This window comes from Aegilops tauschii, chromosome 7, assembly GCF_002575655.3.
Source record: "Aegilops tauschii subsp. strangulata cultivar AL8/78 chromosome 7, Aet v6.0, whole genome shotgun sequence".
In the NCBI taxonomy this organism is placed as follows: domain Eukaryota; kingdom Viridiplantae; phylum Streptophyta; class Magnoliopsida; order Poales; family Poaceae; genus Aegilops; species Aegilops tauschii.
In genome coordinates, this window is record NC_053041.3 from 285044703 (window position 1) to 285071719 (window position 27017).

Consider the following 27017-nt stretch of genomic DNA (forward strand, 5'->3'; position numbering starts at 1 on the left):
CGCAGGCAGGACCTGACTAAATTTATGACGGTAGGCCGAGCGGGTAGTATAGGAGCTGCCGCCTCCGGCCATCCATCTGATCTGATCCAGGGTTTGAGCAGCAATCACAATCTCCGAACTCTGAATTTTTCGCCAGAGCTATAGAAATTCATTGGCGATCTCGATGGTGTTCCTGTGCTGCAAGTCTCTGATCCATTGATCATTGACTAGGGCCGATGCCACCGTTCTGTTCTTTCTTCTGGTGTGGTTGAAGAGGGCTGGAAAAATTGAGCAGAGGGGGGCCGGACCAAGCTAGGAACATTTCCAAAAGCTCGTTGGTTGGCCGTTGCCGATGGTGATCTGGGTGGCCCTTGCAAACAGTTCTTGATCTTTAGGGTCAGCGGGTTGAGGGAATGCCATCCACGGCCGTTGCGGCTGCTGCCAGGACAGCCAGAGCCAGCGGAGGCGAAGAGCAATGCCGAAGTGTTGCAAGTATGGGATGCCCAGCCCTCCACTTTCGATCAGTGAGCAGACTGTATTCCATGCCACTTTGCATTTGCCGCCGGTCAGCGAGTCCTCCTGTGCCCAAAGGAAGCGTCACCGCGTCTTGTCAACCTCTTTTAGGATCTTCTTTGGCACCCGTAGCACCGTGAGGGCAAAGGTCGGTAGCGCTGAGAGAACAGCATGCACCAGGACTCTGCGGCCAGCTAGGTTCATCAATTTTCCCTTCCATCCAGCGAGGCGAGCTCGAATACGATCGATGATGAATTGGAATTGCACAAGTCACAGTTTTCTTGGGGAGATGAGTAGGCCCAGATAAGTTGTCGAAAAAGTGGCCGTCTGCCCCTTGAACTCCTGTAGCACTTCCAACAATGGCACATTTTCACAGTTTATCGGGATGACCCTTGATTTTTCCTAGTTCAATTTCAGCCCCATAGCTTGCCCGAAAGAAATGAGTAGATTGAGCAAATTGTCCACTTCCTCCTTGACTGGATTTGCAAATATAACAACATCATCAGCATGTAGACTGATCCTTAAGCTCATTCCGCAGCCTGGGAGGGGGCCCAACACACCACGATCGCTAGCAGCCTCCAACAAACGATGAAGAGGGTCAATTGCCATGATGAACAACAAGGGGGAGAGGGAGTCGCCTTGCCTCAACCCCTTGCCATGTTCGAAGGAGAGCCCGGGGATTCCGTTCAGCAGACATGATGAAGAAGCAGAGCAAAATAGCAGAGACATCCAGTCCCTCCATTTCGCGGGAAAACCCATTTACTGCATGAGGTTAAGCATATATTCCCAGGAGACGGAGTCAAAAGCTTTGACAATGTCTAGCTTGAAGAACAAAGCACTCTTCTTGTGACGATGCAGCATTTTGACACAACTTTGCACATATTGATAGCTATCGTGAATGCATTTGCCCTTCTGAAATGCAGTCTGCGCCGGAGAGATGATGTCTTTCAGAACAACCGCCAGCCTGGTTGAGAGGACCATGGAGGTGAGCTTTGCCACTGAGTGAATAAGGCTGATCGGTCTGCAATGTCCGAGCTAACTCGCACCGTCTTTCTTTGGCAGAAGGGTGATGAGTGCGTTGTTGATCTCAGAGAAAACCAGCTAGTTGGTGGAATTTATGGAACGTAGCCATGAACTCGTCTTGGATGATTGGCCAATAGGATTTGAAGAATTGTTATGTGAAACCATCCGGGCCCGGCACTTTTACTGAGGGGGAGGCAACGATCGCTGCCCAAACTTCAGCGATAGAGAAAGGTGATAATAGGCCCTGATCATCAATCTGAGGGATATTGAGAGCATCCGAGTTGAACGATTTTTCTCTTCGATCTCGCTGACCAATCCCCGCAGCAAAGTGCTCATACACAGCCTCTTCTTTTTCCGCATGATCAAAGAATTCTCTGTTGCCCACTCTCAAGGAATGGATGAAGTTTTTCCGCCTCCGGGCTCTCATCTTTGCATGGAATAGTTTTGTGTTGGCATCACCAGCCCGCAGCCAGCCGATCCGTGAAGCCTGCTTCTTCCTGGCTCTCTCGATCGCAGCAATGCCTAGCACCTTGAGCTTCAGCTATTTTCTGAGATGAAATTCTGCACTGGAGAGCTGCCTGAATTCTTGCGCCGAGTCGAGCCTGAGGATCACTTCATTGGCGATGTGGAACTGCAGTTTCATCTTGCCAAACATAGATCTGCTCCATATCTTTAGGTCATCCGCCACTCGAGCCAACCTCCTCTTGATTCTGACATCAAGAGATTCTGGATGAGCTTCATTTTACCTTTTTTTAGAATCAGAGATTCATTTCATTTTTTTTCAAGAGTATGTCTAGGTGTATCATATTTTTATAAAAAAACAGAAATTAAGTATAAAAAACTATAACTTGCTGCGAATAACAAATGTAATTGAAACTTCACGTCCGTCGTTATAATTATAAACACAACGCAAAAAATCTGCCCTGAACCAATCATCTAGCCGCGACGGCCACACAGGCACGACCTCTCCGACAGGGTCGCCCTGCTGATGCCGCACCGCACTCACCTCCCGCCGCTCCGCGCGTTCCAGTTCCCGCTCGCCACCCACCTCCGTCACACTTGCTCTCCTTCCCCGCCACCACCTCGCCTCTCGCCAGCTCCCGTACCCCGATGGCCGACGCCGCTTCGCGCCCGCGCGTTCGGTAACCCGCACACCACACCACACCTCACCCGGTGGGTCACATGCCCCGCCTCAGTTCGAGCTAAAAGTTTTCCTCGTTCTCGCAGGCGAATCCATCCGCGGAGGCGCCGAGCCCCCTGGCTCCACCCTGGACGCGCTCCTCTCGGGCGCGGAGCTGCTCTGCTTCGCGCCGCCCGCCATCTGCTCTGCGGTTTGCACCGTCCGCCTTATCGTCTCGCGGGGCGGCCCAGTCAAGCCATTCGCTGCTCTAGCGAGTGGGAGAATGTTCGTCTTGCAGTACGTTCTCTTGGTGGGGGCGGTGGCGGTCGGGGTGCTGGTCCGGCGGAAGCAATGGGAGCGACTTTGCCGGGTGGGCGCGGGCGGCAGCGTATCGGCCACAGGTGGTGTGGATTTGGTGGGGAGGGTCGAGAAGGTGGAGGAGAGCGTGCGGGGTGTGTTGGCGGCCGTTGTAGTGCTGTCGAGAACAGTGGAGAAGCTCGGCGTCAGGTTTAGGGTGCTGCGGAGGGCGGTGACTGATCCTATCAGTGAGGTACGGAAATTATCCATGAAAATTTTGCTTCGATTTTAGTATGAGTGTAAATATAGTGCTGCCAAAGATGATCATTACAGATTAGTTAGTGAACATTACCAAGCTCGGTCGTGATAGCATTTCCCTGTGAATTGTTCAGTCTATATATGCAAATTGTGCATTACAATCTTTGTATGACTATCCATAGTTAGTATAGTCAGTTAATGTGCCTGGTGCTTTCTTTATCAAGATTGTACACTCGTACACTGCATCCTGGAAATTTGAGCAATTATCATCACTGGACACTAAGTCCTCTTGACCGGTTCTTTCAATAATTGCATCTAGCAACAGTTGAGCATACCATTGGCGACGTTATTACTTCTTCAGCTTGTTAATTGTCAAAATGTGGTGTTTCAGAATTTTGTTACCACATAATACTGCTCTTACTGAGATAGTGCTGTACTGCCTACAGTCACATATATGTATCTACATGTTCAGAAAGGTGCTAAACATAAGCATGGCTACTACCTTTAATGCATTAGTAATACCTAGTCCACTAAATGCGACCAGAGATCAGTTCAAGGAATCCCACCTCCCTCCAGGCCTGGTAAGATTTTGGAGGGCGGATAATTTTCAATTTATCTTGATTTTTCGTGACATGTGCTTGATTTTTGTCTGCATATATTTGGCTTCATTACTTAATGTTTTATGTTCTTGCAGACAGCAACATTAGCCGAAAAGAATTCAGAAGCCACTCGAATACTAGCAGCGCAAGGAAATCTTCTCGAGGAAGAAATTGGCTCGATACAGAAGGTTCTATACGCGATGCAGGTGACATCTCTTACCAACTTTTTACAGACAAGTATGCAAACTTGCTTTTTAGACCATTCCATACTCATTTCAACATAGTTTATTATTACTATCACTATTCGTCGATGATAAGTCAAATTATCCATGGCCTAGCCCTCATCACACTCCAATGCCCCCCCCCCCCCCCCCCCCCCCGCCCCCCAAGGCCCAAGGACAGCACGTCGACCCAAGTAGAAGCGCCACTGCTTACGGAGGAGACTTTCGATTGGACTATACTAAGGATAAGGAAAACACTGTACGATAGAATGATACGTGTTGTAAACTAACACCACACCTGAGTCCTATTCCTGTATGCCATCGTGCACTGACATGGAGTCCACCATAACCGGAGCTATATAAGGGGCACCATTTAAGGGGATCTGCTCCTTTCGCCTAGTTTAGCCTACACCACGTGGAAGATTTCCATATATAAAGGAGAAGCAAGGCAGGAAGTATGGGTTTTATCCATCTTGGACGCCTGAACTTGGGTATATATTGTGTCTTTTGTGTTCTTTGTCCAAGACCCCTTGGTTTCCTCACGTGATGTCCCCTCAACTACAAATTCCACGTACTCTCTCTAGTACTGCTGTGACGTAAAAGTAAAATACCTTGATAGCTGGCGCTGACCGTGGGGACGTTACGAGATCAGGACAGATCAATGGACGAGGAAGGTTCATCAGGCAGCAAAGCGGATGATCTAAGTTATAGACACATAGTTTGCTGGCAAGTCAGGAGAAAGAAGCTTGCAAGGATGATCCGTGTATGAGTCGTGAATGGGGAGTACCTATGAGCTACAATTCCAAGAGAGAAGCGAAAGTTATTGCAAGGAATATGACCGTAGTCATTGTAACACCTCGGGAGCGGTCCCACCAAACACAACGTGCACGTCGCAATATACACGCCATGTGAGTGGTATGGTAGGTATCACACCACAATTCTTCAACAGCCTGCAACAAACAAACAAATATATATATGTACGAAAAAAGTACATGCTACAAAAAAAGTATATATACTACCCAAATATACTTATATACTACATACTAAACGTACATACTCTTGGTTTTGATAGATACTACATAGAACATACAAAACTCATCACTACTAGGGAAAAGCCTAGCAGTAGCGCGGGTAGCTGCGCTACTGATACGACGCTACAGCTAACTTTTAGCAGTAGCGCGTGTTGGCCCGTGCTACTGCTATCTAGGGGTAGCAGTAGCGTTTGTTGCAGAAACGAGCTGCTGCTAATAGCTGGTAGCGCCCTAGTTTAAAAAGCGCTATTGCTAAATGCTCGCTGCTGCTAAAGTCAAACCCCGCACTACTGTTATTAGTTTCTGAATTTTTTTTCTGCTGCATATTTTCCTTTGTATTTGTACAGGTTTTATACAATAGTCTCTAGCATATCGTACACATACAAATCTGATCATATCATACACATACAAATAGCCTCATCAAATCGATCATGTTATCATCATAATCATCATCCAACACAAAATGATGTCTCTCGTCACCATCTCGAAATAGCGATACAAGTTATGACATGTCTCGAATCTTGCAACTACATCGTCATCCATCTAAACAATGATATAGACGAGAAGAGCTATCACTATGAGTGAGAGCGGAACTATGCAGTATATGAGGCGGCGGTCATGATTCCTCTCTCGCGCTAGCGTGAACCTCAAGTAACTAGCTTTTGCTTCCTGTCTGCTTTTGAACCCTTTATGTCTGGCGCCCGAGAATCGCTCCACTTGCGCCTGACACTCGGGCCACTCGTCGTACACTCTCGGAACCTTCCCTATGTACATGACATAACACTGCTTCTTCGCCATCAAAAATCTAGGTACCTGTTAGAGATGCATTTTCATCAAGAGAATGTACAATCATATGCAACAAAATATACTTGAGCAACATGAAAAGAAAGGGTTAGCAAATAGATGCAAGATATAGTAAACATAAATAATCAACGCAGTTTCATTGTACGCAAACTAATTAACTAGAGGTACGCAGGTCATCGTACCCAAACTAACAAAGTAGCATTACACAAGTTCGGCAGGGACCGTGGACATCACAATGTTTCATCGCTATAGAAAATATACAAGTTCAACCGACACATATCATCATCATCGGCATCGTAAATCACTAGAAGTTTCATCCATCCATATCATCGAGGATGCACCCTAGCTTCTTGAACCGCGTGAGGTCCTGACGTTGCATGCCTATGCGAGTTCGGATGTCAGCTCGCGATATAGGGCCGTGGTGGAACACCCCATTCTCTCCGACGATTTCTTTCATGATGATCGTCGCAATGTCCCTCTGGATGTGAAAAAGTCATCTTTAAGTTTATAATCCGCTTCTCCTTGGGATTCTACCCACTTGCGGATATGATCATCGCTTTTGGTTGTCATGCGAAGCTGTTGGTGATCCCTTCTGAACTCCATCATGAGATGGAGGAGGTAGAATCCATCGTTCCTGCTTGGTTTCGGGACATGGATGCAGCAGAAGTTAGTTTTATGTGAGAAACCCGGCTTGTGGTTCCTTTGTTTCCTGATCTGCAGGTGGCCACCCCTCAAGCTGAAGCCGTGGAGAGCATCATCTAGAATATTCATTACATGGGTGTAGTCCTTCTTCTCGTAGTTTCTGGTAGTGTCGAAATACACGACGTGGGAGACTCGCGGGTAAAGAACGATAAGGATGGCACATCCGTTGCTGCAGGGAAAAAACACCTCAAATTATTCTCCATATGAGCGAGAAGGAATGATTGAAATGTACGAAAGGGTTGTCCGGCACTGACTTACTTTGGATGATAATGCAGGAGGACAATTTCCTGGTCCTTATTCCTTATCATGAAGTTTTTGAGGTACTCCCTAGCAGTTTTACGCTCAAAGTCGCCGAGACTCAAGGACTCGTCCATGTAGTATGGATTCGCCACACAGGTTTGCGAGACTTGTTCTCTCGTGATGACGGAGTTCATATGTAGCGCAAAAGGGTGGACGATTGTAAAATCGAGTTGCCTTGTCAGAAACATCTCGAAGATATGCTCAAACCGCAGGAAGAACACCTCCGCGGGTCGTGTGTCGACGTAGAACTTCCCCTCAGGCACATGAACCGCGTATAGCGGATATCCTGGATTCTTCGAGGCTAGTAGGATTATCTCAATCGACAACACATGGTCGTGCAGTCTCCTGAGATCCCCTGATATGGCCTCCAACGGTTTCGGTGGTAGGATCAGCTTGCCCGCGACATGGAACATGGCCGCACCTTTAACGGGTACACGCTCTGCAAATCCGCCGTCTGGCTGCTATGTGCTCTGGCTTGTTTGTAGGCAGCAAAGCCTTTCTTTGGCGGTCTCTTCCTTTCTTTTTTCTTGGGCTGACCTTCCAGACCCTTCCTTAACCCCTCTACCAGTGTTGTCGGGCTAAGCACTGTACGACCCTCGGCTAGGTGAGCCTGCGTTGAGGCGGCATCTTCAGGTGTGTCCTGTGAGGATTGCATGAAGAGAGACTTTTTGCAATCAACCCTAGGACGTTGAGAGATAGAAATTTCTAATTCGGAGACCGGCACCCGGATGGCCGAGCCGCTCCCGCTCCCGCTCCCCCCTCCACCACCTCCGATTGCTTCGGCGGCCACCCCGGCGGCCGAGCACCTCCTCCCTCCTCCACCACACCCTAATGCCCTCGCCACCTCCACGACCGATATGCCTCCACCTCCCCTCACCCTCACCACTCACCCCAACGACGAGCTCACCCCCGCGGTCGCGCCACCTCCATCCACCTTCTTCGACTTGCCCTACGTCAAGGCCGGCCAGGTAGCTCTTCGATGTTTCCTCGGCTGCGGCAACGCCATGGGGCTCGAGTTCGAGGACGACTGCAACCGCTACCTTCGCCTCGACATCACCACCCCCGAGCTCCACCTCGCGTCGCCTCTCTACGTCGTCTTCGACTTCTCCAACCGCCACCTCGACACCATTGTCGTCGCTGCTCTACTCCAGGCTGCTCTTGGAGGTTGTGCCGCCGACTTCTTCGTTGCCATGTGCTCCCCACTCATTTTCCGCTTTCACGTCGCATCTCCACGCGTCGCTGAGATCATCCTCGACCAGTCCAAGGTCTGCCACCGCAACTATGCTTTCGCCTTCGCCAGAACCCTACCACCTCTACCATCGACCGCGGCCTCTTGCATGTCGCTTGCCCGCCTGCTCCAAATTCCTGAAGATCTGGGGCTCCAGTTTGAAGCTGTGGCCTGGTCACAGCTCCGATCATACGTCACCGTCGACCCCGGCCGCCATCCTCACGGCTGTCGCATGTATGCGCGAGTCATCCAATTTTCGTTCACCCTCAGCGCCACGTCCATGGCGCTCGTCCTCGCCCGCCTGTTCGGAGGATGCTACCTTCACTTCAACACCACTAACGACGGCGATTCATGCTTCTCCTTCACCGTCGCATCGCCTGCCGTCGCCAAACTAATAGCCTCCATGGGAGACTTCCGCAAGCGCGGCATGCTGCTCCGCTTCCCCTGGCCCATGCGCACGAGTGCTGCCCGAAGCTCGCTCCCTGGTGATGCCATGCCTCCGTCGTACGAATCCGCGTCTCCCTCGTCGTCGCCGGTCGTCTCTGCTTCACTGCCATCAGCGTCCTCGCCTCTCGACCTGCCTAAGGTGAGGCGAAAACGGCCCGGTTTTAGCTTTTTTTACCGAATGCTTAATGCTACTTGCTTTAACCAGACACCACCTCATGTGCATTACACTCATCACTCGCATCCCTTTTGGATTGCTTTCCTACCAATTAGTGTTAGGCCAAATGAAATGTTAATTGAGTCAGCCCTAAACCACTGCTTTTCGGTTAAACAAGACTTCCACGCAATCAAGGTTATTGATCTCATTTTCAAATCCGGCATCTCCACTCGCCCAGCAAAATTTCAAATCCTCAAACTTTGGCCCCTTGACTTTGTAGGGTTTCGTCTTTTTCTTTTTGACCAGCTTGAAACGGCCGTATCGCACTGTGCTCGATTCCTCCATTGTTATAATACCTTTGCCTTCTCCCCGCTGCCCCCTAGATCCGAATCCGTCCTTGGCCCTTTTATCTACCCAGCGAGCACGACCTCGCCACCCGGTCGGTCAGCCATGCAAGCCTCCTTGGCCCACGCATGCACAATGATGATCGTGCGGCCGCTCCTGACACACCATATCTCCCAAAAGATCCGTACACTCAGGACGACGCTGCGCATGCGCGCGAAGCCAGTGCTACAACAAAAAAAAAACCCGGTCTCTCTGTCTGTGCCCAATTTGGACGCCCCACATGACCCCTCGCGTCAAATCCGGGCACCCCCCCGCCGCCCTCTGTCTCCCCACGTGCCGCCCCTGAGACCGCAACGTTGCCGAATCTTGCATCGGGAACTGATGAACCTGCGCGGCCACGCGCGCTGCCAGGCGCTCGCTCGCCGCTGCCGCACCCCCCTCCTACTCCTGCCCCGCATCTAGACCTCATCATTGCCCCTAAAACCACTCTGCAGCCTAACCCGGCCACTCGATCACCACGCCCAACCTCCCCCTCGCTTCAAACGCTGCAACACGCAACGGATCACGCCATCCTGACACCAGATCCGCTGCCCTCCCCGTCCAACTGCATCGCGACGCGCACATATCGAGATACACTCCTCTCTCCCATGCGCAGCCACAGTGAACCGCTGCCCCGCCCTCCATATATACCCCGACGCCTTCTCCTCCCCCTCATCTTCATTCTCCTCCTCCAGCCACCAAAAAGTGACGCCGCTGCTTCCGCTGCCTAGCCCTAGATCACTGCGTGGAGGACTGCCGCGACCCCGTCCGCTGCGCCCGTTGTTGGCGGTGCGGCCACCGCAGCGGTGACTGCAGGTACCGCCGTCTATGGCCTTTCTTCCCCCCTCTTCCCGAATCATTCTCGATAGGACCTAACCCCGCTTTCTGCCTTCGCAGAATGGACTCGGCCAGCTCGTCTTCGGCACCCACGGCAGACCCGCGCACGCTCATGATCGGCCAGATACCTGTCATCCTCTCGGAGCCCTTCCCCGCCGTCTGCGTCCCATCACCTTTCATCCTCCATGGCGTCCCCGTTGGCGCGAATGGCGTCCCCCTCCCTCCACCATCTCCACCATGCACTTCAGCCCCTCCTCCCACACCCACTTCTCCCCCCCACAACATCATGCACTCGAACACTTCACCCTTCGACACCCACGAGCTGCGAGCACGTCTCTCCGACGTCTTCCTCGCACCTCAATACACACGCACCACCTCGCATGTCTATGAAACCGATTCTGACGACGAGCTGCCACGCCCAGTTCACGAGGCTGGATCGCTGCCTCCCTACGGGGATATGCTGCTCGTCGCCGCCCCTCCCTGCCTAGTTCACTGCCCACGCCGTTTCGCTTTCGCTCACCTCCGCACTCCCGACCCCAACCCCACCCCTCTCATCCGCCGCGCCATCCAGCACACGTGCGGAAACCCTGCCTTCATCATGGGCGGTTCTTGGCGCGGGGTGGCGTGCCTCACTTTCCACACTCCAGCTGCCCGCAATGACGTTATTCGTCACAGCCCCATAGATTTCGAAGGTAACTCCATCACCATCGAGCCGGTCGAGCACGTCGACCGCTCCATTGCCATCTTCACTGATCCGCTTCGCCCTGGCCTTCCTTGGTGATGTGTGTGCCGTCGATGACTTCTGCCTACATGTCATAGACTACACCTCCGTTCGGGCTCTGGTTCTGCTGCAATCTGGCAAACCAACACCCCCTGGCATTGTCATCCAGCTCCCTCCTATCAATGACATCAAGATAGCTAAGGTGGTCGAGGTCTCTCGCTGGCACCACGGCGACGGGGCCAACCCCTTCGGCGGGGACTCTGACGGAGATTCTGCTCCTCCCTCCCAACGTGGCTCGCCACAGCCCACCCACCCTGACCACATTGCACCGGTCGTCTCCGCCGTCCGTGCTGGCTGGCGCGCTGACCCCACGTACGGCGGCACACGCCCGGTTGCCCCCATGCCAGCCATGCCACACGCGCGTCCCCTTCTGCTCCTGGCCTCGACAACGGTGACTCTGCACTGGCCTCCCCCTCTCCACCACCTGGATCCGTAGGCCAGCCTCTTATCATATCTGATGATGACTCCGTGGACTCCGAAGACATGCACGCGTCGCTCCTGCATGGCGTTCTGACGGAGTCGCTGGACGTGGTGCATGCACCCACGTACGGCTCGACGGGCCCACCTGTCGTCCGCCCGACTTCTGTTGTCGGGGCCGTGCTCCCACCTACCCCGCCCGCACGCCCGACGGACGCCGCTCCGCCTGTCAGCACTCTGGTCCCCTCTGACACCTCGGCCTTCTCTGCGTTCGTGCCTCCGGCTGCTGCCACTGCAGCCCCCCCCCCCCCCCCGCCTTCACCTTCACGGCGGGCGAATCTTCACGTGCATCTGGTAAAACCCCAATCTCCCCGTCTCCTAATCAATCCACTTCCTTAGCTTCTGCCACCTTCGTACTGACCCATGCCAACACGGACGCAGACCTGCCTCTCCACGACCTCGACACCCACGAATGCACCATACGCAAGGAGCGCCGCAAGACAGCCCGTGATCACTCCTGCTCCAAGGACAAGCTGCGTCGCAGCGCGCGGCTTGCTGGCAAGGAGGCCAAGTACTCACCCATGCTCGCCAAGGCTGTCAAGGCCAAGGCCGCCCGCCTCTCCGCTGCGGATGTGGGCTCGGCCATTGATCGCGCCATCCACGACGCCCGCCTCGATGTCTCCGATGCCCCTCCCGCCTCCGCTGAAGATCTGGCCACCATCGCACTGCTTTGCGGTGCGGACGACGACCACGTTGACGCGATCCTTGAGGCGGAGGGTTCCGGCTCCGGTGCTGACGACGCACCATGATCAGCTCGCCATCACTGTCAAGCAGGGCAGGGTGGACCGTACTGCCACCGCCAGTTCTAGTTAGCTTGATCGTCCTACATGTATTGCTGTACTTTTGGTTCTCGTTCCTCTGTAGCCTAGCCCGTTTCTGTAGTAACGCGTCGCTGCACCTTTTGCTACTGTCATGCATTTGTAACACTGTCTTAAACCTCTGGTGTACGCCTAGTCTACATGAGTAATGCCACTTTCTCTATCTGTTCGTGGAACGTACGTGGCCTGGGAGACAACGCCAAATGCTCTGACGTTCTTTCCGAACTGATCTCGATCAAGCCTCACATTGCATTATTACAAGAGTCTAAACTCGATGGTTTCTCGGATACAAAGCTACGATCCTTCATGCCCACGCAGTTAGACCAAGTTTTCTCCCTACCTGCCGTCGGAACGGCGGGTGGCACCATCTCCGCCGTCAAATCTGCCTCGTTCCAAGTAATCTCTTACAACCACCTCACCTTCTCGTCAACCTTGATTTTGCGATCCACGACAACTGACCGTAACATAGCGATCACTAATATCTATGCCCCCTCTACCCGTGCCCTCAAACAATCTTTCCTCGATGAGTTACTTGCTATCTCACAACCAGACGACTCACCTTGGCTCTTAGTGGGCGATTTCAACCTTCTCCGTTACCCCTCTGACAAAAATAATGACGCGTTTAGACATTCCGAAGCCAATGCATTTAACCAAACCCTTGATGATCTCGCCCTCATCGAACTACCACTTCTAGACCGCCAATATACTTGGTCCAATAATCGAGCAACACCCACCCTAGAACGTATCGATCGCGCCTTCTTCAACCTAGCATGGGCCGACGCCTTCCCAAACTCCTCCCTCTCCTCCCTCACACGCTTCACATCTGACCATGTACCCCTCCTCATACACGTCACCACAACGATCCCGCGGTCCAATTTTTTCAAATTTGAACCTAGTTGGGCGAATCTGCGGCCTTGTGCGGACATTATCAGCGCCGTTTGGGCCCCCTCGCGGCCCACCACAACCACTAACTCTGCCGCCACCCTTGCTTCCCTGCTAAAAAAGACTCAGGCCGAACTCAAAAATGGGCCCGCTCTCGTATTCCCGCCCCCCCTACGCGAATCTCGATGTAAAACCGCTATCGCCGCCCTCGATCATGCAGAAGAATCCAGGCCTCTCTCGCCGCCCGAACTCCTCACTCGCAAAATCATCGTGTCCCTCCTCAAATGCCATATCCAAGAAAAAATGGCTTACTGGAAATGGCGTGCCAAAGTCTCTCGAGCAATCCACGGCGGTGAAAATTCCAAATTCTTCCACATGTCTGCCTCTCAACGTCTTAGGAAAAAACAAAATCTTCTCCCTCACACGCGATGGCACAGTTTTCACCTCCCATCCCCACAAAGTTGAAATCCTTCGGGACTTTTTCGTCTCACTCATTGGCTCTCCTACCACGACCTCATGGGCTTTTGACCTCAATTCCCCATATCCTCAACACGTGCCCGGACTACATGCCCTCGACGTGCCATTCTCCGAAGACGAAATTAAGTTGGCTTTCCTCCAAATGAACCCACGAGCAAGCCCTGGGCCAGATGGCTTCGGCCCCTCCTTTTACAGGTCCTTCTGGGCCTCTATTAAACATGCCATTCTGCCCTTTTTCCAACAACTCCACCAAGGTGTAGCAGATACAGAACGCTTAAATCATGCTCACATCGTCCTCCTCCCAAAAAATGCAGCCACCTCCTCACCCGATGCCTTCAGACCAATCTCCCTACAAAACTGCCCCGTCAAAGCCTTTGCCAAAGCCATCACTTCGCGCCTCAAACCTCTCATTCCTAGCCTAGTTCATGGGAACCAAACAGGGTTCATCACCGGTAGGAATATTGCAGAAAATTACGTCTTTGCGGCCGACCTAATCAGCTCTTGCCACTCCCGCAAAAAACCGACCATGGTTTTCAAACTCGATTTCAGGAAGGCATTTGATTCTATTGCCTGGCCTGCCCTCGACAGGATCTTGGATGCCCGCGGCTTCTCTCAAACCTTTCGATCTTGGATTCAAAACATCCTACGCACGGGTAAAACTGCTATCCTCCTAAATGGCATTCCTGGCCACTGGATTCAATGCAAGAAAGGCCTGCGGCAGGGCGACCCAGCCTCGCCCTACCTGTTCCTCATTGTTGCCGATCTCCTTCAGCAGCTCATCATCCAAAACTCCGAGCCAGATCTCCTCCACCACCCCATCTTTACCCACCTGCCACCCACCATTCTCTAATACGTCGATGATACACTTATTATCGCAGCCGCCTCCCCCCTTGCTGCCACAGCCCTCAAAAAAATCCTAGATAACTTTGCGCAAGCTATCGGCCTCACCATCAACTTCTCCAAAACCACCATGGCCACCCTACACACAGATGAAAACATAGCTGATGCTGCTGCTCTCGCCATGGGCTGCTCGCACGCTCCCTTCCCTCAGACTTACCTAGGTCTACCCCTTGCCCCCACTAAGCCCCCCTCCAACGCGTTCGCTCCCTTGATTGCCCGTTCTCGGAAATTACTAACTGATTGGCGCGCAAAACTTTTGGACAAAGGCGATCGACTCATCCTCATATCCGCGGTCCTCGACTCCCTCCTTACATACTTCATGTCTGTATTCCGTATCCCAGAAAAGACCCTCAAAGTCATTGACTCTCTAAGAAGGTCTTTTTTCTGGGCTGGTGAAGATGCCTGCTCGGGTGCTCAGTGTCTGATTGCGTGGAAAAACGTTTGCTCGCCTAAAAAATTTGGTGGTTTAGGGCTCAAAAACCTTCACGTTCAAAACAACTGCCTTCTAATGAAGTTTGCCGTCAAAGCACTCTCCTCCGTTCAGTCACCGTGGTTAGATTGGCTAGACCTCCAACACCCAAACGCCCTCGTCTCTTCGGCCCCCCAAACCTCCTTCTTGTGCCGCACGATAACCCAACAGATTCCAACCCTCCAGTCAATCACCTTTGTTCTCACCAACAGTGGCACACACACATACTTCTGGATGGATACCTGGCTCACACCAAAACCCCTAGCTACCACCTTCCCGCACCTCTGCTCGCACTCCACCCTACAACTGGTTAAAGTAGCTAACATTTTGCGCTTCGGTATCGAAGCCAACCTCTGTAATCGTCTCTCTCTAACAGCAGAACGAGAGCTTGCTTCGCTTTTGGCTGTTTTGCAGGACTTCACTCCGTCGACTGAGGAAGATCAACGGTTCTTACTCCAGGGGCATGACTTCTCCACCAAGCAAGCATACGACACACTCATGACCAAGCCAGACACGGATCTCATTGCCCCCCTCATCTGGGGCACCAAGACTCCTCGCAAGATCAAGATTTTTGCTTGGCTTCTTTTCAAAGATCGCCTCAATACTAGAGTGAACCTCGCCCACAAGCATATAATCTTCTCCAACCTGTGCCCTCGCTGCGCTACATCACCTGAAGACTCCACTCACCTCTTCATCACATGTCCTCTTGCCAATAGGATTTGACAACGAGTAGGCTTCCTGCCCTCGTCTGACGACATCAATGAGCTTTGGGACACCCCGCTGCCTCAACACCTACCCAAGAAGGCTTGGTCCTTCGTCCTCCTCGCTCTACTCTGGAAAATTTGGGCAGCGCGTAATGACATGCTATTTAGGAGAATTGATCAACGTTCTGTAATAACAATTAGAAACCTGATCTCTGACCTAGACCTTTGGTCACACCGTCTCGACATGGGTGACAAGGAGGACGTCTTCTCGTGGCGTTCCTTCCTCTCTGCACGCTGCACCGTGCCGCTGTAATTCTGTACTCGCTGCTTCTGCGGCCGTTTGAGTAATATATTCAGGTGGGGAACTCCCCTCGGTGATTCTAAAAAAAAACCCTAGGACGTTCTTGCCCGGGCACATCATCCATCTCCTCATCAGCATGCTGATAGCCTGAGTCATCACATGACCGACTCATCATTTCTACGTCGTCGTCAAAGGCGCCTGTATTGAGGAACCGAAGAGGGTCATCCTCGTCCATCTCATCATTCATTCTTTGTTCTACGGGGGCGATTACATCAGCCACTATTGGACCCCCTTCCTCGCGTCGTCCGCCGCTCTCACCCGGCACTACAGGCGCTGGTAATTGCGTAGGCGGGGTGGTGGTGTTCATACCTACTTGCTGATATGTGGTTATTGGTGTGCTCTCGGCCACCTCCAGACGAAGAAGTTCTTTGACCATAGCAGCATCCAACCCTCCTCTCCCCCGAGCCGTACCGGAGGAGGCAAATCCTCGTGCCCCGATTTCACACTCGACAAGGTAACCCTGAAGTGGCCACCGGGGATCGGCTGATAGTGGAACGTGAGTTCCAAGGGCTTCGCTATCACCGCCTTTCCCACGTCCACCTTTTGGTCTTTGATCATGTAGAGTACGGTGCACGGGGTTTCGTCGGCCTGTAAAGACATGTCTGCGACGTAAAACATCCGAAAGGCAACGAAAACGGAATATTCTAGATATATGTTGGTGCGACGTGTAATTACCGTGAGGGCGTCGAGCTCAGCCAAAGAAGAAGGCCCGCCTAGCGTGCCAGAGACCGAGGACGGGCTGCTATGAGCGGGTGCGGGAGCAGGCGCGGTTGCGTGAGCAGGTGATGGTACAGTTCTGATGTTCACTGAGTTGCTCCCGACGAAGCTGGGCATGGAAAAATCATCTGCTGTCTTGTCTGGATTTTCCTTCGTCCAGTTGATGACAACAGGGATCAAGTTAGTATCAAAATCATTTCTGCAGGCAGCTGCAGCGACTGCTTGCTGGACCGTCTTATTTTTCTCCTGAGCTGCTTTTTTTGCGTCCTCAGCTTCTTTTTTTTTGAATGCAAGCTTCACCTTCTCGTCGATGTCCGCCTGACTGAACTTCTTTTTCTGCTTCTTGGCCTCCGGTCCCTCGTTGTAAAAGACCTTCTACGTAGCGCCGTCTCCGGAGCCGTGCACACGTCCATATTGCGGCTGCTGGTCCAAAGGGAGTCCCTTCAGTTCGTTCAAAGCCGGGTTGAGAGGGGTGTCCCACTTGGGCCTCATCGACGAGACTCGCTTTCGGCTTCAAGCCTGTGTTGCTTCTCCTGCAAAAGGAACGTGAACCGTTTATGAATGTGTAGTCGACTTAATCAGAAGCTAAATGTAAGGTGGTAAAGAATAATTACCAGTATTCTAATCAATTTGCTCGTGATCGGGTCCGTGTAAAAAACCTTCTTTTCCTTGTCCCACTTGTATCGAGCCCTCATGAAGTCACGCTTCAAAGGGGTGGTGAACTTCGCGAAGGGGTCTGGGATCCCCACGGCTTCACGTTCCGTGTCCTTATCCCATATGGGCCTTTTGCCAAGGTAGCCACGGCTTCCGAGGTGTTGGTTCCCCGTGTTCCTTTGCTAAAGCCCCTTGAATTTCTTAGCCTTAGCCTTGGTTGCGTCGATAGCGCAAGTGTCCTTGAACTTTTGAAACTCCTCTTCCGTACATGTCGGATTGTCCTCCAGAATCTTGGACAGGGGTTCTTTAGCATCAATAGCTCGTTTCACCCTCCCTTTCCAGAAGGCGAAATCATTGTTGAACATGTCCATGGCGTGATTGTTAATCTTTTTCATCTTCGGATCATCCCACGGGTGTTCTATGCGGTCATCCCGATCGGGGTCATCCCGGTCGGGGAACTGGAATCTCTTGTGCAACTTCGTTAGGAGCAACTGCTTCAAATGTTTTTTACCCCTTAAGTCATCGTCGTTGATGCTCGCGGTTTCCCGTAGGATGCATCCGAGTTGGTTCACGTAGCACTTGCGAGGTTCATCCGGCTCTAATGGCTCAAACTTGCCAGGGGCCATCTTTGTGATCAGCAGTTGTCCGATGCCGAGTTTGTTAGGTTTTCGTATCCTCTGCTTCTTCTTTTCGTTAGCGGCTTCGGCGCCGGTACCTTCCCCGCCGGTCTCGGCACCGCCATCGATGTCTATGTCTGCGTCAGTACCATCATCGAGGCCGCCTTGCAAACCTTGACTGTGTTTAGTAGGCAAAAAGTCGAGGTAGTTATGTTCACCCTCATAATCCATCTCGTTTGCATCGTGGTCAGAAGGCCCGGTTTCTTCGTTGTTCGACATGTTTCCTACGATTAAGTCTCCTCGTTTAATTCTTAAACTATAAGAAAATGAGTAATGACATAAGAAAAAGGTTTATGGTTTGCCGGAATGCCGTTTCATTCCCGTTGTAGCAAATCCCGGATATGCCTACTTTCTAGTACAAGTCATGCCAAAATTCATGGGAAATTTTGGCATGACCTTTGCTAAAAAGTGGACATATCAAAATTCTATATTTTTCTTCCTGTTATATGCGTTTGAAATTCACCGGAACAGAAATGAATGAACGTTCCGGCGAAACATAGGCCACTTGGATCATTTACCCTACACATAACCATCATTTTCCAAATATCACATGTCCAAATTCCAAATATCACATGTCCACTTTAAATTTGCATATAACAAGAAGAAAAATATAGAACTTGAAGAAAAATGCAAGAAGTCCTTTTTCTTCACAATATTTGAAACTAGTGTTAATCAATTCTGTTTTTTCTTTAAATAGCAACAATTGCTTTAACTAAAAAAGTTAAATACCTAGAATTCTGTTAACTACACCTAAAACACCTAAAATACCTAGAGTTCTGTTAACTACACCTAAAACACCTAAATTCTTTTAACTACACCTAAAACACCTATCGAGCCTACTAAACCTTCACCAATAAAAATTCCTAGAATAATATTTCTGTCCTAATTTGATACCTAGCTAAATACCAATAAAAATTTCTAGAATAATATTTCTGTCCTAATTTGATACAGAAAGTATACACATAAAAATTGACTTGATTTCTGTCCTATTTTATAATATGGATAATTTTACCTATTTTCTGAATTTTCTGACATAAAACTTCTACGAATATTCTGAATTCAGAATTCACAAAATGCATACAACCATGAACAGTAGGAACATCAGAATCTAGCTATTTCATCAACACATTCTCTGAAATTTGAATTCACAATTTTCTGAATTTTTAATTCACAACATCATTTTCTGAATTTTGAAATCACAAAAAGCTACAGTTTTTCAATTGTAAATTAAAACTAGCTATTTCATGAACCCTATAACCCTAGAACCTAACTGCATGAACCTAACTACATAAACCCTAGAACCCTAGAACCCTTAGGCAGAGAGACAGAGAGAGAGGAGGGGTGGAGGACTTACAAGGGGCTAGGGGAGACATCGGCGGCGAGGTGGAGCTCGGGGGAGATGCCGGCGCCGAGGTGGAGCTCGGGGGAGACGGGTGCGGGTGGAGGAGCGAGCACTGACGACACGGGCGGCGACAGAGGGCGCGCGAAGGGCGACGGCACGGCGTCGGAGGAGAGGGATCGAATGGGGAATGGGATGGAGGAAAGAAGCAGAGGAGGAAGCCCGCGCAGGGGGTTATGTCAAAATAGCAGTAGCGCGGTTCTGTAACCAGCGCTATAGCTAGTTCTGTAACACGCGCTATAGCTAGATAGCTATAGCGTTGGTTACGGAACCGCGCTTCTGCTATCTTAGGTAGCTATAGCGCGTGTTACAGAACCGCGCTACTGCTATCTTAAGTAGCTATAGTGCGGGTTACAAAACCGTGCTACTGCTATAAGTAGATATAAGTAGATATAACACGGGTTACAAAACCGTGCTACTGCTATCTTAAGTAGCTATAGCTCCTTTTTCATTATTTTGTATCATTTTCATTTTCTTTTTCTTTTCTTTCATTTCTTGTTTTCTTTCTGCTTTTTCTATTTCTTTTATTCACTATTCTATTTCTTTTTCATGTTGTTTTCTTTTCCTTTGTTTACCTTTTCTTTTTCTCCTCCAAAAGACGAGCTAGCCGGAACCATATGCATGGTGGGAAGGGGATACATTAATGTATATAACTAAGATGATATATATTACACATCATTTCACCGATAACGATTAAGTGCGTACACAAAAATATATATATATATATATATATATATATATATATATATATATATATGATGCATGGTTTCTCAGCGTCGACGTTTTTGTTTTTGACTGAGTTTCTTGAGTTTCTTTCCTTTCTTGTTCGTTGACGAATAATTGAACCCCTCATTGTGACCTTTCCTTTTTCATGGAGTATGATCTTTCTTAGGTAATGTAGTATTGATTCTTCTTTTGACGTATGCTTCATCGTCATCATCTTCCCTTATCGAGTTGCCGTACTGGTCGTAGTCTTCCTCGTTGGCGACTCCATCCATTCCAATGATGTTCTTTTGCCTCTCCTCACGACAACACGGTTGGGATTCCTCGGGTCGGTTATGAAGAAGCATTGTGTCACGTGCTTAGCGTGTACTCATGGCTCGTTTTTTGTGATGGCGTTCACGATAGCGTTCTTGGCGTCAGGTATAGACACGGTAGTGCGATACCGGTTTTCTCTTTCGACATTCTTAGCCCATCTGATACGAAACATCGTCGCACTGTGCAATCAAGAGTAGTCAAGCTCCCAGATCTTCTCGATCCTTCCGTAGAATCTTTCAGTTGCAGCGTTGTCGTCAGTCATGCATTCCATCGCCACCCCTGAGTTTTGAAAATCACTGTTTATATCTTTGGCCTCCGTGTAGAACGTGTATCCGTTGATATCATATTCCGGATAGGTCGCGAGGTTGGCCGTGGGGCCATGTGCTATGGCGTATATAAGTAATCCGTCCGTAGAGCCCTCTTCCGGAGGATTAGTAAGAATATGCTCTTTGAACCAATGCAAGAAAGTGGAGTTGTGCTCTCTAGTAACTTCGGCGTTCGTCCTGCATAGCCCCCAGTCACGATGCTTCTTTGCGATAGTTTCTTTGTGCAGTGTCACGAAAGGATCTACCACGTCTAGGTGATGTAGCATTACTAAGTTTGCTATGTCAAAGTCGTTGCGTCGATCCGAGTAACCCACATGCAGTTCCCTACGACCGTTGGAGTGACCTTCTTCTTCGAGCCTCCCAAGGTGCTTCTTAACAGGTAAACCAACACCAGGCCGGTCTCCGTCATATAGATAATTCTCACAGAAAGAGATGCACTCTTGTGTCACATAGCCCTGGACGATGCTTCCATCCGGACGGGACATGGTACGAACGAATCATTTGATGACCCCATTCATCCTCTCGAACGGCTTCATGTTGTGCAGGAATGACGGTCCCAGGTCTATTATGTCGTCCACAATGTGGACACACAAATGCACCATAACGTCAAAGAACGCGGGCGGGAAATACATCTCGAGCTCATTTAGTATCACAACGATCTCTTTCTGTAGCCTTCAGAGCTGCTTCACACTGATCAACTTTCGAGAGATGACGTCAAAAAAGTTGCACAGACCAATAAGCGTGTCACGGACGTGCTTGTCCATTATCCCTCTAAGGACAACAGGTAGTATCCGCGTCATCAGTCATGGGACTTCATCCCGCTGAACATTTTTTTCTTCGTGTCTAGAAATCTGTTTATCTTCCCACAGTAACCGAAACTAACTTTGATTCTGGTAAGGCACTTAAAGAATTGATCGATCTCAGCCGGACTTAAGGTGAGCAAGAAGAGGGACAATAATCCTTTTCCTTCACTTTTTTGCCCTTCTTCTCCCGCGCCTCCGTCTCCGTCTCTGTCTCTCTGACATTTTACGGGGCGGTATGTGCAGATCTGCCCTGACTTTCAAATCTTGCAAGTCTCTTCTTGCCTTCGTCCCATCCTTGGTCTTATCCGGCATGTTCATCAGTGTCGCAAGCAAGCTCCCAAGGACATTCTTCGTGATATGCATTTGATCAAGGCAATGAGGCGTGTCGAGTTTGTGCCAGTATTCCAAGTCCCAGAAAACAGACCTCGTCTTCCATACCTTTTGCAGTGGCTCCGACACCTTTTTCATCGTCTTTCCCGGCGCAGGGCACTGTTCCCAGTTTTTAACAGCTCATCGATTTCGGCGCCGCTCCGCTTACGTGGAGGTCCTCGATGCTCAGCCTCACCATTGAATAGATCTCCATGGGTTGTCCTTCTCGAGCCATTTTCGATGCCCCATGTACACGATTTTCCCAGACCCGCCATCTTTCGTTGACATTAGCTGCTAAGACGTCGTATCATCCATGCACCACGTGCATCCGCAATATCCGTGGCACAACTGGCCTGCGACATATCCGTAACCGAGATAGTCGTGCACCGTCGTGATCACTGAGGGAGAGAGGAGGTGGGAGCTAGGGGAAAGTGAAAGGAAGAGAGGATGGGGGATGGGGTAGGAAAAGGTGGCTGCTGCGCCTTAGCAGCAGCGAGGGTTGGGAAAACGCGCTGCTGCTAAAATCGTAGCAGTAGCGTGCTCCTGCTATGTGGGGCCCGCCATGTGGCAGGTTCAAAGTTAGCAGTAGCGCTCTTCCTTGAAAACGCGCTACTACTATATACTTAGCAGTAGCGCGTGTTTTGGAAGGTCGCTACTATTATATCTAGCCTGTAGGCAACATTGTTATAATTATAGTAGTAGCGTGTTTTCCTGCAAACGCGCTAGCCGCTCTTATGGTAAAAGCACACAAATATATAGTAACTGAATTAATTCTCGTTACTGGCTGCCACACTTTGCACATCTGCCACGTGGCACTTGTCGCTAAGCATGGTAGAAAAGCTAGCTTATGTGGTAACGTGATTAAAGCCTTTACTGGCTCCTATGCATATGTACTAATTTCAGTAAAGGTCCTTGCAAAAAATAGTAACAGGATGAAACCATTACAACTTTTTGACCTGTGTACGTGGTACATGCTAATTTAATTTATGGTATTTTCCAATGGAGAAACATATTTGATGGTAATTGTATTAAGGTCAGGTAAGGAGCCTATGGCTATTAGTTGCTACTATGTACTATAGGTAGTAATTGCATTACCATTTGGTATAAGGCAAGCATTATTAACATGTAGTAATATTACAACTAAAAATGTGTTGCTTTCTTTCTTGGAAATAGATGTCTTAAAATAATTTGAATTTATAGTAATGTTACAACTAATTTTTTTCTTTTATTCTTGGAAACAGATGCTCTAGCAATCTGTTTACTGTGTATTAGAAGTATAATTACCATGTGTAGGTCATCCTAGTAAGTATAGAGAAAACAAAGATCAGTATTTCACCTCGCAGAAGAGTAGTCCAGAAACAATATGTGTGAGTATATTTTTCTTATAGTAATTGGTACTCCCTCCGTCCGTAATTACTTGTCACGAAAATAAATAGAAATGGGTGTATCTAGAACTAAAATACGTCTAGATACATCTATTTTTGGGACAAGTATTTCCGGACGGAGGGAGTAGCTAATAAGGATTAATTTTTTTGTAGGCTTGGAAAGTAAAAGAGATGAGTTGATTATTGTATATGTCAAGTCTAAACTTTAGTGAGACTAGCGTGTACATTATAGTAATTGTTAATCTAGTAGACTTTGTGTCAATTAAATGGATTATTTGGCTATACACTAATTATTATGGTAATCTAGTAATCATTCTAGTTAACAGAAGTAAAAATAAGAAATGGCATGTGCTGTGGTTAAAGTAGTAATTTGTTCGGATGAAGTAACAAAGCTGGTGAACAACCAACTACTCACTCGCAAAAAAAAAAGCAACCAATTACTGGTTTTTTAGGGGTAGCAACCAATTACTGGTGGCAGTAATAACATTACTAGGCCCCTTCCCTAATTACGCTTGATTTATCATTTGTGCATCCTTGCCTATTACTGAGGGTCGACCAGATTCTGATCCCGTATCGGCCTATTACTGAGGGTCGACCAGATCCTGATCCTTGCTGCATAAATCTCGCTACGTGCAACTTGCATCTAGTAATGAAGTAATGGAACCTAGTAATCCAACTTGCATCTAGTAATGAAGTAATGGCACCTAGTAACCCAACTTGCATCTAGTAATGAATTAATGGACAGACCCAGTGCATAGAAGCTCCCGCACAAGGTGGGGTCTGGGAAGCGATTATAGGAACCTAGTCTTACCCCTGCAAAGTGCAATGCAGAGAGGCTGGTTCGAACCCAGGACCTCTTGGCACAAGTGGGGAGGACTTCACCACTGCGCCAGGCCTGCCCTCTAGTAATGAATTAATGGAACCTAATGAATTAATGGAACCTAGTAACAGATAAGTGTAACTAGTAAACATATTAATAGTACGATTTCAATTACCGAGAGCAATTCTGTGCAAATAGAGTAAACCAAAACAAGGTCTATAGTAAACCTAAAATAATCTTGTGATTTCTGTGAAGGCAATTAGACTCTAGGGTAATTCGACCCTAATTTCTACACGGTTTTCATTTGCATCTTAGTTGCTAAAGAAAAAATGAATTATGGCGACTACTACGAATCATCCGAGCGAAATCAGTTGGGTTGCCAGCCGTGCGATCCATTCTTTCCAACCCTTGGATACGTCAACGCACGCCGAGTCGCTGACCCTTCTCTCTCGCGTCGCGTTCACCAGCCCCCCTGCTTCGATCTCACAGCACCTTATGTCGCCGCAGCACCGGAGAGCCGCCATGACCAGAGCTCCACAGCAACACCAAAACGCTACGTCTAGCGGCCGGCGAGCGCTCCGGTGGAGCTGCAATGGAGCCGCCGACGAGCGCTCCAATGCAACACCAAAAGCTTCCCTCGAGAGCCGCCGGCGACGTTGCATCGAGCCACTGTGGCGCTGCACTGAGCCGTCGGCGAAGCTCCAATGCGGCCCCGGCGGCGTTCCATTGCAGCCCTGACCGCGCTTCATTGCAGCGCCGGCGATGACAGCGGATGCTGCGATGCAGCACGCGGCGGCCATGGCGGAAGTTGCGATGCAGCGCACGATGACGATGACGCAGGCTGCTTCGCCGGAGCTGCAGTGGAGCAGCGGTGCAGCGACGCAAGGCGACGGCGGTTTGCAGCAGCGGCGAAGAGCATGGCGTGTAGGAGCAGGCATAGCAGAAACGCGAGCGGTGGCGGCACCGGTGGCGATGGCGCTGCCATGGCTGTGTTGTGTCGCAGGAAGAAGAAAAACGAGGAGAAGAAACGAGTGGCTCAACGCTTGCAGGAAAGAGATAAGGGAATGAAAGGATAAGGGAGAAGGAGAGATAAGCGCCTCGTTGGGCCCACCATACGCGTGGCGAGCGTTAAAGGCGACTTACGGAGCGCGTTGATCAGCCGGTTTATTTTAAGGACGTGTCTGTCGAGCGGCCGTTTGCTCGGTAGCACTCCAGGGCTGTCCTCCTTTTTTAAGTATATTTTTGTCCTAATCAAACAGACTAAAAAATATTTTGTCCTCCTAATAGGAAAAAGACAAAGACCATACAACGTGTTTAAACAAAACTGAAAAAGTCCATTTTGTAATTTTAGAAAAGTCATAACTTTTGAATCGAATATCGAAATTAAGATCCGATTTCACCGTTGAAATCCTCGCGATGTGCTCTTTGAAACTAGATCCCACATGAGTATGTTTCGATAAAAAAAGTTTGTGCAATTTTGTCTCCATTCTGTGCAACTGTGCAATTGTTGATGTGCAACTACCTAATAGTCGATGTGCAACTTTTCTCTCTATCCATGGATGTCCATTTTTATTGATGGCACCTCACCTCAAACTACCCACTATCAATTGAGATGTGCAATTTCGTCTGCTGCCCAGGTCAACTTCTTTGTAGTCGATGTGCAACTTTTTCCCTATAGTTGGAATGCAGTTTTTTGCTGTTTGCTACCTCGGTCAACTGCCAAGTAGTGGATGTGCAACTACGAAAACTGTCCCAGCCAACTATCTAATGGCCGATGTGCAACTTTTTCCCGTACCCGTGGGTATGTAGTTTCCATTGCTAGCATCTCTTCCCACCCACCCCAACTAGTGAGATGTGCATCTTTAGGGTCTCACCTATAGACAACTTTTCTCTACCCTCATTGTCTTATGAATGTGCAGTTTTTCACCATCCAACAAATTCATGTCGGTGAGATGTGCAACTTTCTCTGCTGCCCCAGCCAACTGCCTAGCAGATTATGTGCAACTTCGCCTATTGCCTCCGCTAACTAAAACTAAATATCGACAAGTATGGAGGGGAAGGAGTTGCCCATTGACTACTACGAAGTTAGAAACAACAGAGTAAGTTGCACATATAGCTGATAAGGTAAGTGGGGCATGGTATGACAGCAGTGAAAACCTATATCATCCATGAATAGGGAATGGGAGGATTGCACATTGACTACTAGGTAGTTGATCGGGTAGTAGACTAGTTGCACATCACTAAAAATGGTTGTCATGGCGGCTAGGTTGCAAATCTCATAAAAATTTCGATCATGTAGCTTTACAAAATGGTTTTGAAAAAAGTTGCACCATGTTGTACTAAAATTACACTACGTAGTAATAGAATTGCACAATATAGTATCAAAGTTGGCATCAAAAAAAATTCGTCAAAACATATCCATGCGGGATCTAGTTTCGAAGATCTCGTCGCGAGGATTTCAACGGTGAAAACGGATCTGAATTCCGACGCACGGTTTGAAAGATATGACTTTTTGAAAATTTGTAAACTTGAATAAATGCATATGCACATCCAACAAACATGAAATTAATGCGCTGACTTTGCCATGTGCCCATCCTATTAGGCCTCTCCCAATGCTCCACCTTGTACAGGTGCTAAGCCTTCCACGTAGGCAAAAAATTTGATGTGGCAAGTTATTTAAGAGGAGAGAGATGAGTGTGGTGACCCCAGAAAGAACCAATGCTAGGCGCGTGAACCTAGGCAAAACATTTAAAGGAAGGAAACCCACCAATACATGAAGAGCTTTAGTTGCTAAATCATTAAATGAAGCAAGCTTAGCAACAATAAGCTAAGCACCTATGCATTGGGGAGTATAGTTGCTAAGCTATTTAATATGCTTAGCACCTCATCTAAGCACCCATGCATTGGCAGCAGCCTTAGTACTTGCCATGTCATGATTAAAGACAAAACTTGGACCACGAAACTACATACATGTTTGTGTGAGAGCCCGCCGCTCGTTTTCATCAAATAGTCCGTACGCACTTTTTAGATTTCAGGTTATTTTAAACGATTTCCATGAATTAT

The 27017-nt window shown here is 49.2% G+C and overlaps 2 protein-coding genes and 1 long non-coding RNA gene across 3 annotated transcripts in view; 2 read left to right on the forward strand and 1 right to left on the reverse strand.

The window, feature by feature from the left end:
* The first annotated feature begins 2425 nt into the window (after positions 1-2425).
* The window catches only part of LOC109756496 (uncharacterized), a 29080-nt gene continuing 4488 nt past the window's right edge, over positions 2426-27017 (forward strand). The window contains exons 1-3 of the mRNA XM_020315329.4: positions 2426-2657; positions 2743-3185; positions 3885-3995. Coding sequence (XP_020170918.1) covers positions 2504-2657; positions 2743-3185; positions 3885-3995 — 708 coding nt within the window. The 5' untranslated portion in view covers positions 2426-2503. The remainder of the gene's footprint in view (positions 2658-2742; positions 3186-3884; positions 3996-27017) is intronic.
* LOC141026459 (uncharacterized) lies at positions 5458-26507 on the reverse strand. The gene is made up of 2 exons (XR_012188635.1): positions 19169-26507; positions 5458-5854 (listed from the first exon to the last, which is right to left on the reverse strand). It is a non-coding gene; the product is annotated as an uncharacterized lncRNA (long non-coding RNA).
* On the forward strand, positions 5851-19369 carry LOC109756495 (uncharacterized). Its single transcript, XM_045231825.2, has one exon. The coding sequence runs from the start codon at positions 7576-7578 to the stop codon at positions 9481-9483; it is 1908 nt and encodes a 635-aa protein (XP_045087760.1). The 5' UTR covers positions 5851-7575; the 3' UTR covers positions 9484-19369.

Coding starts and splice junctions, on each gene's coding strand:
- LOC109756495 (XM_045231825.2), top strand. CDS start 7,576: ATGGCCGAGCCGCTCCCGCTCCCGCTCCCCCCTCCACCACCTCCGATT.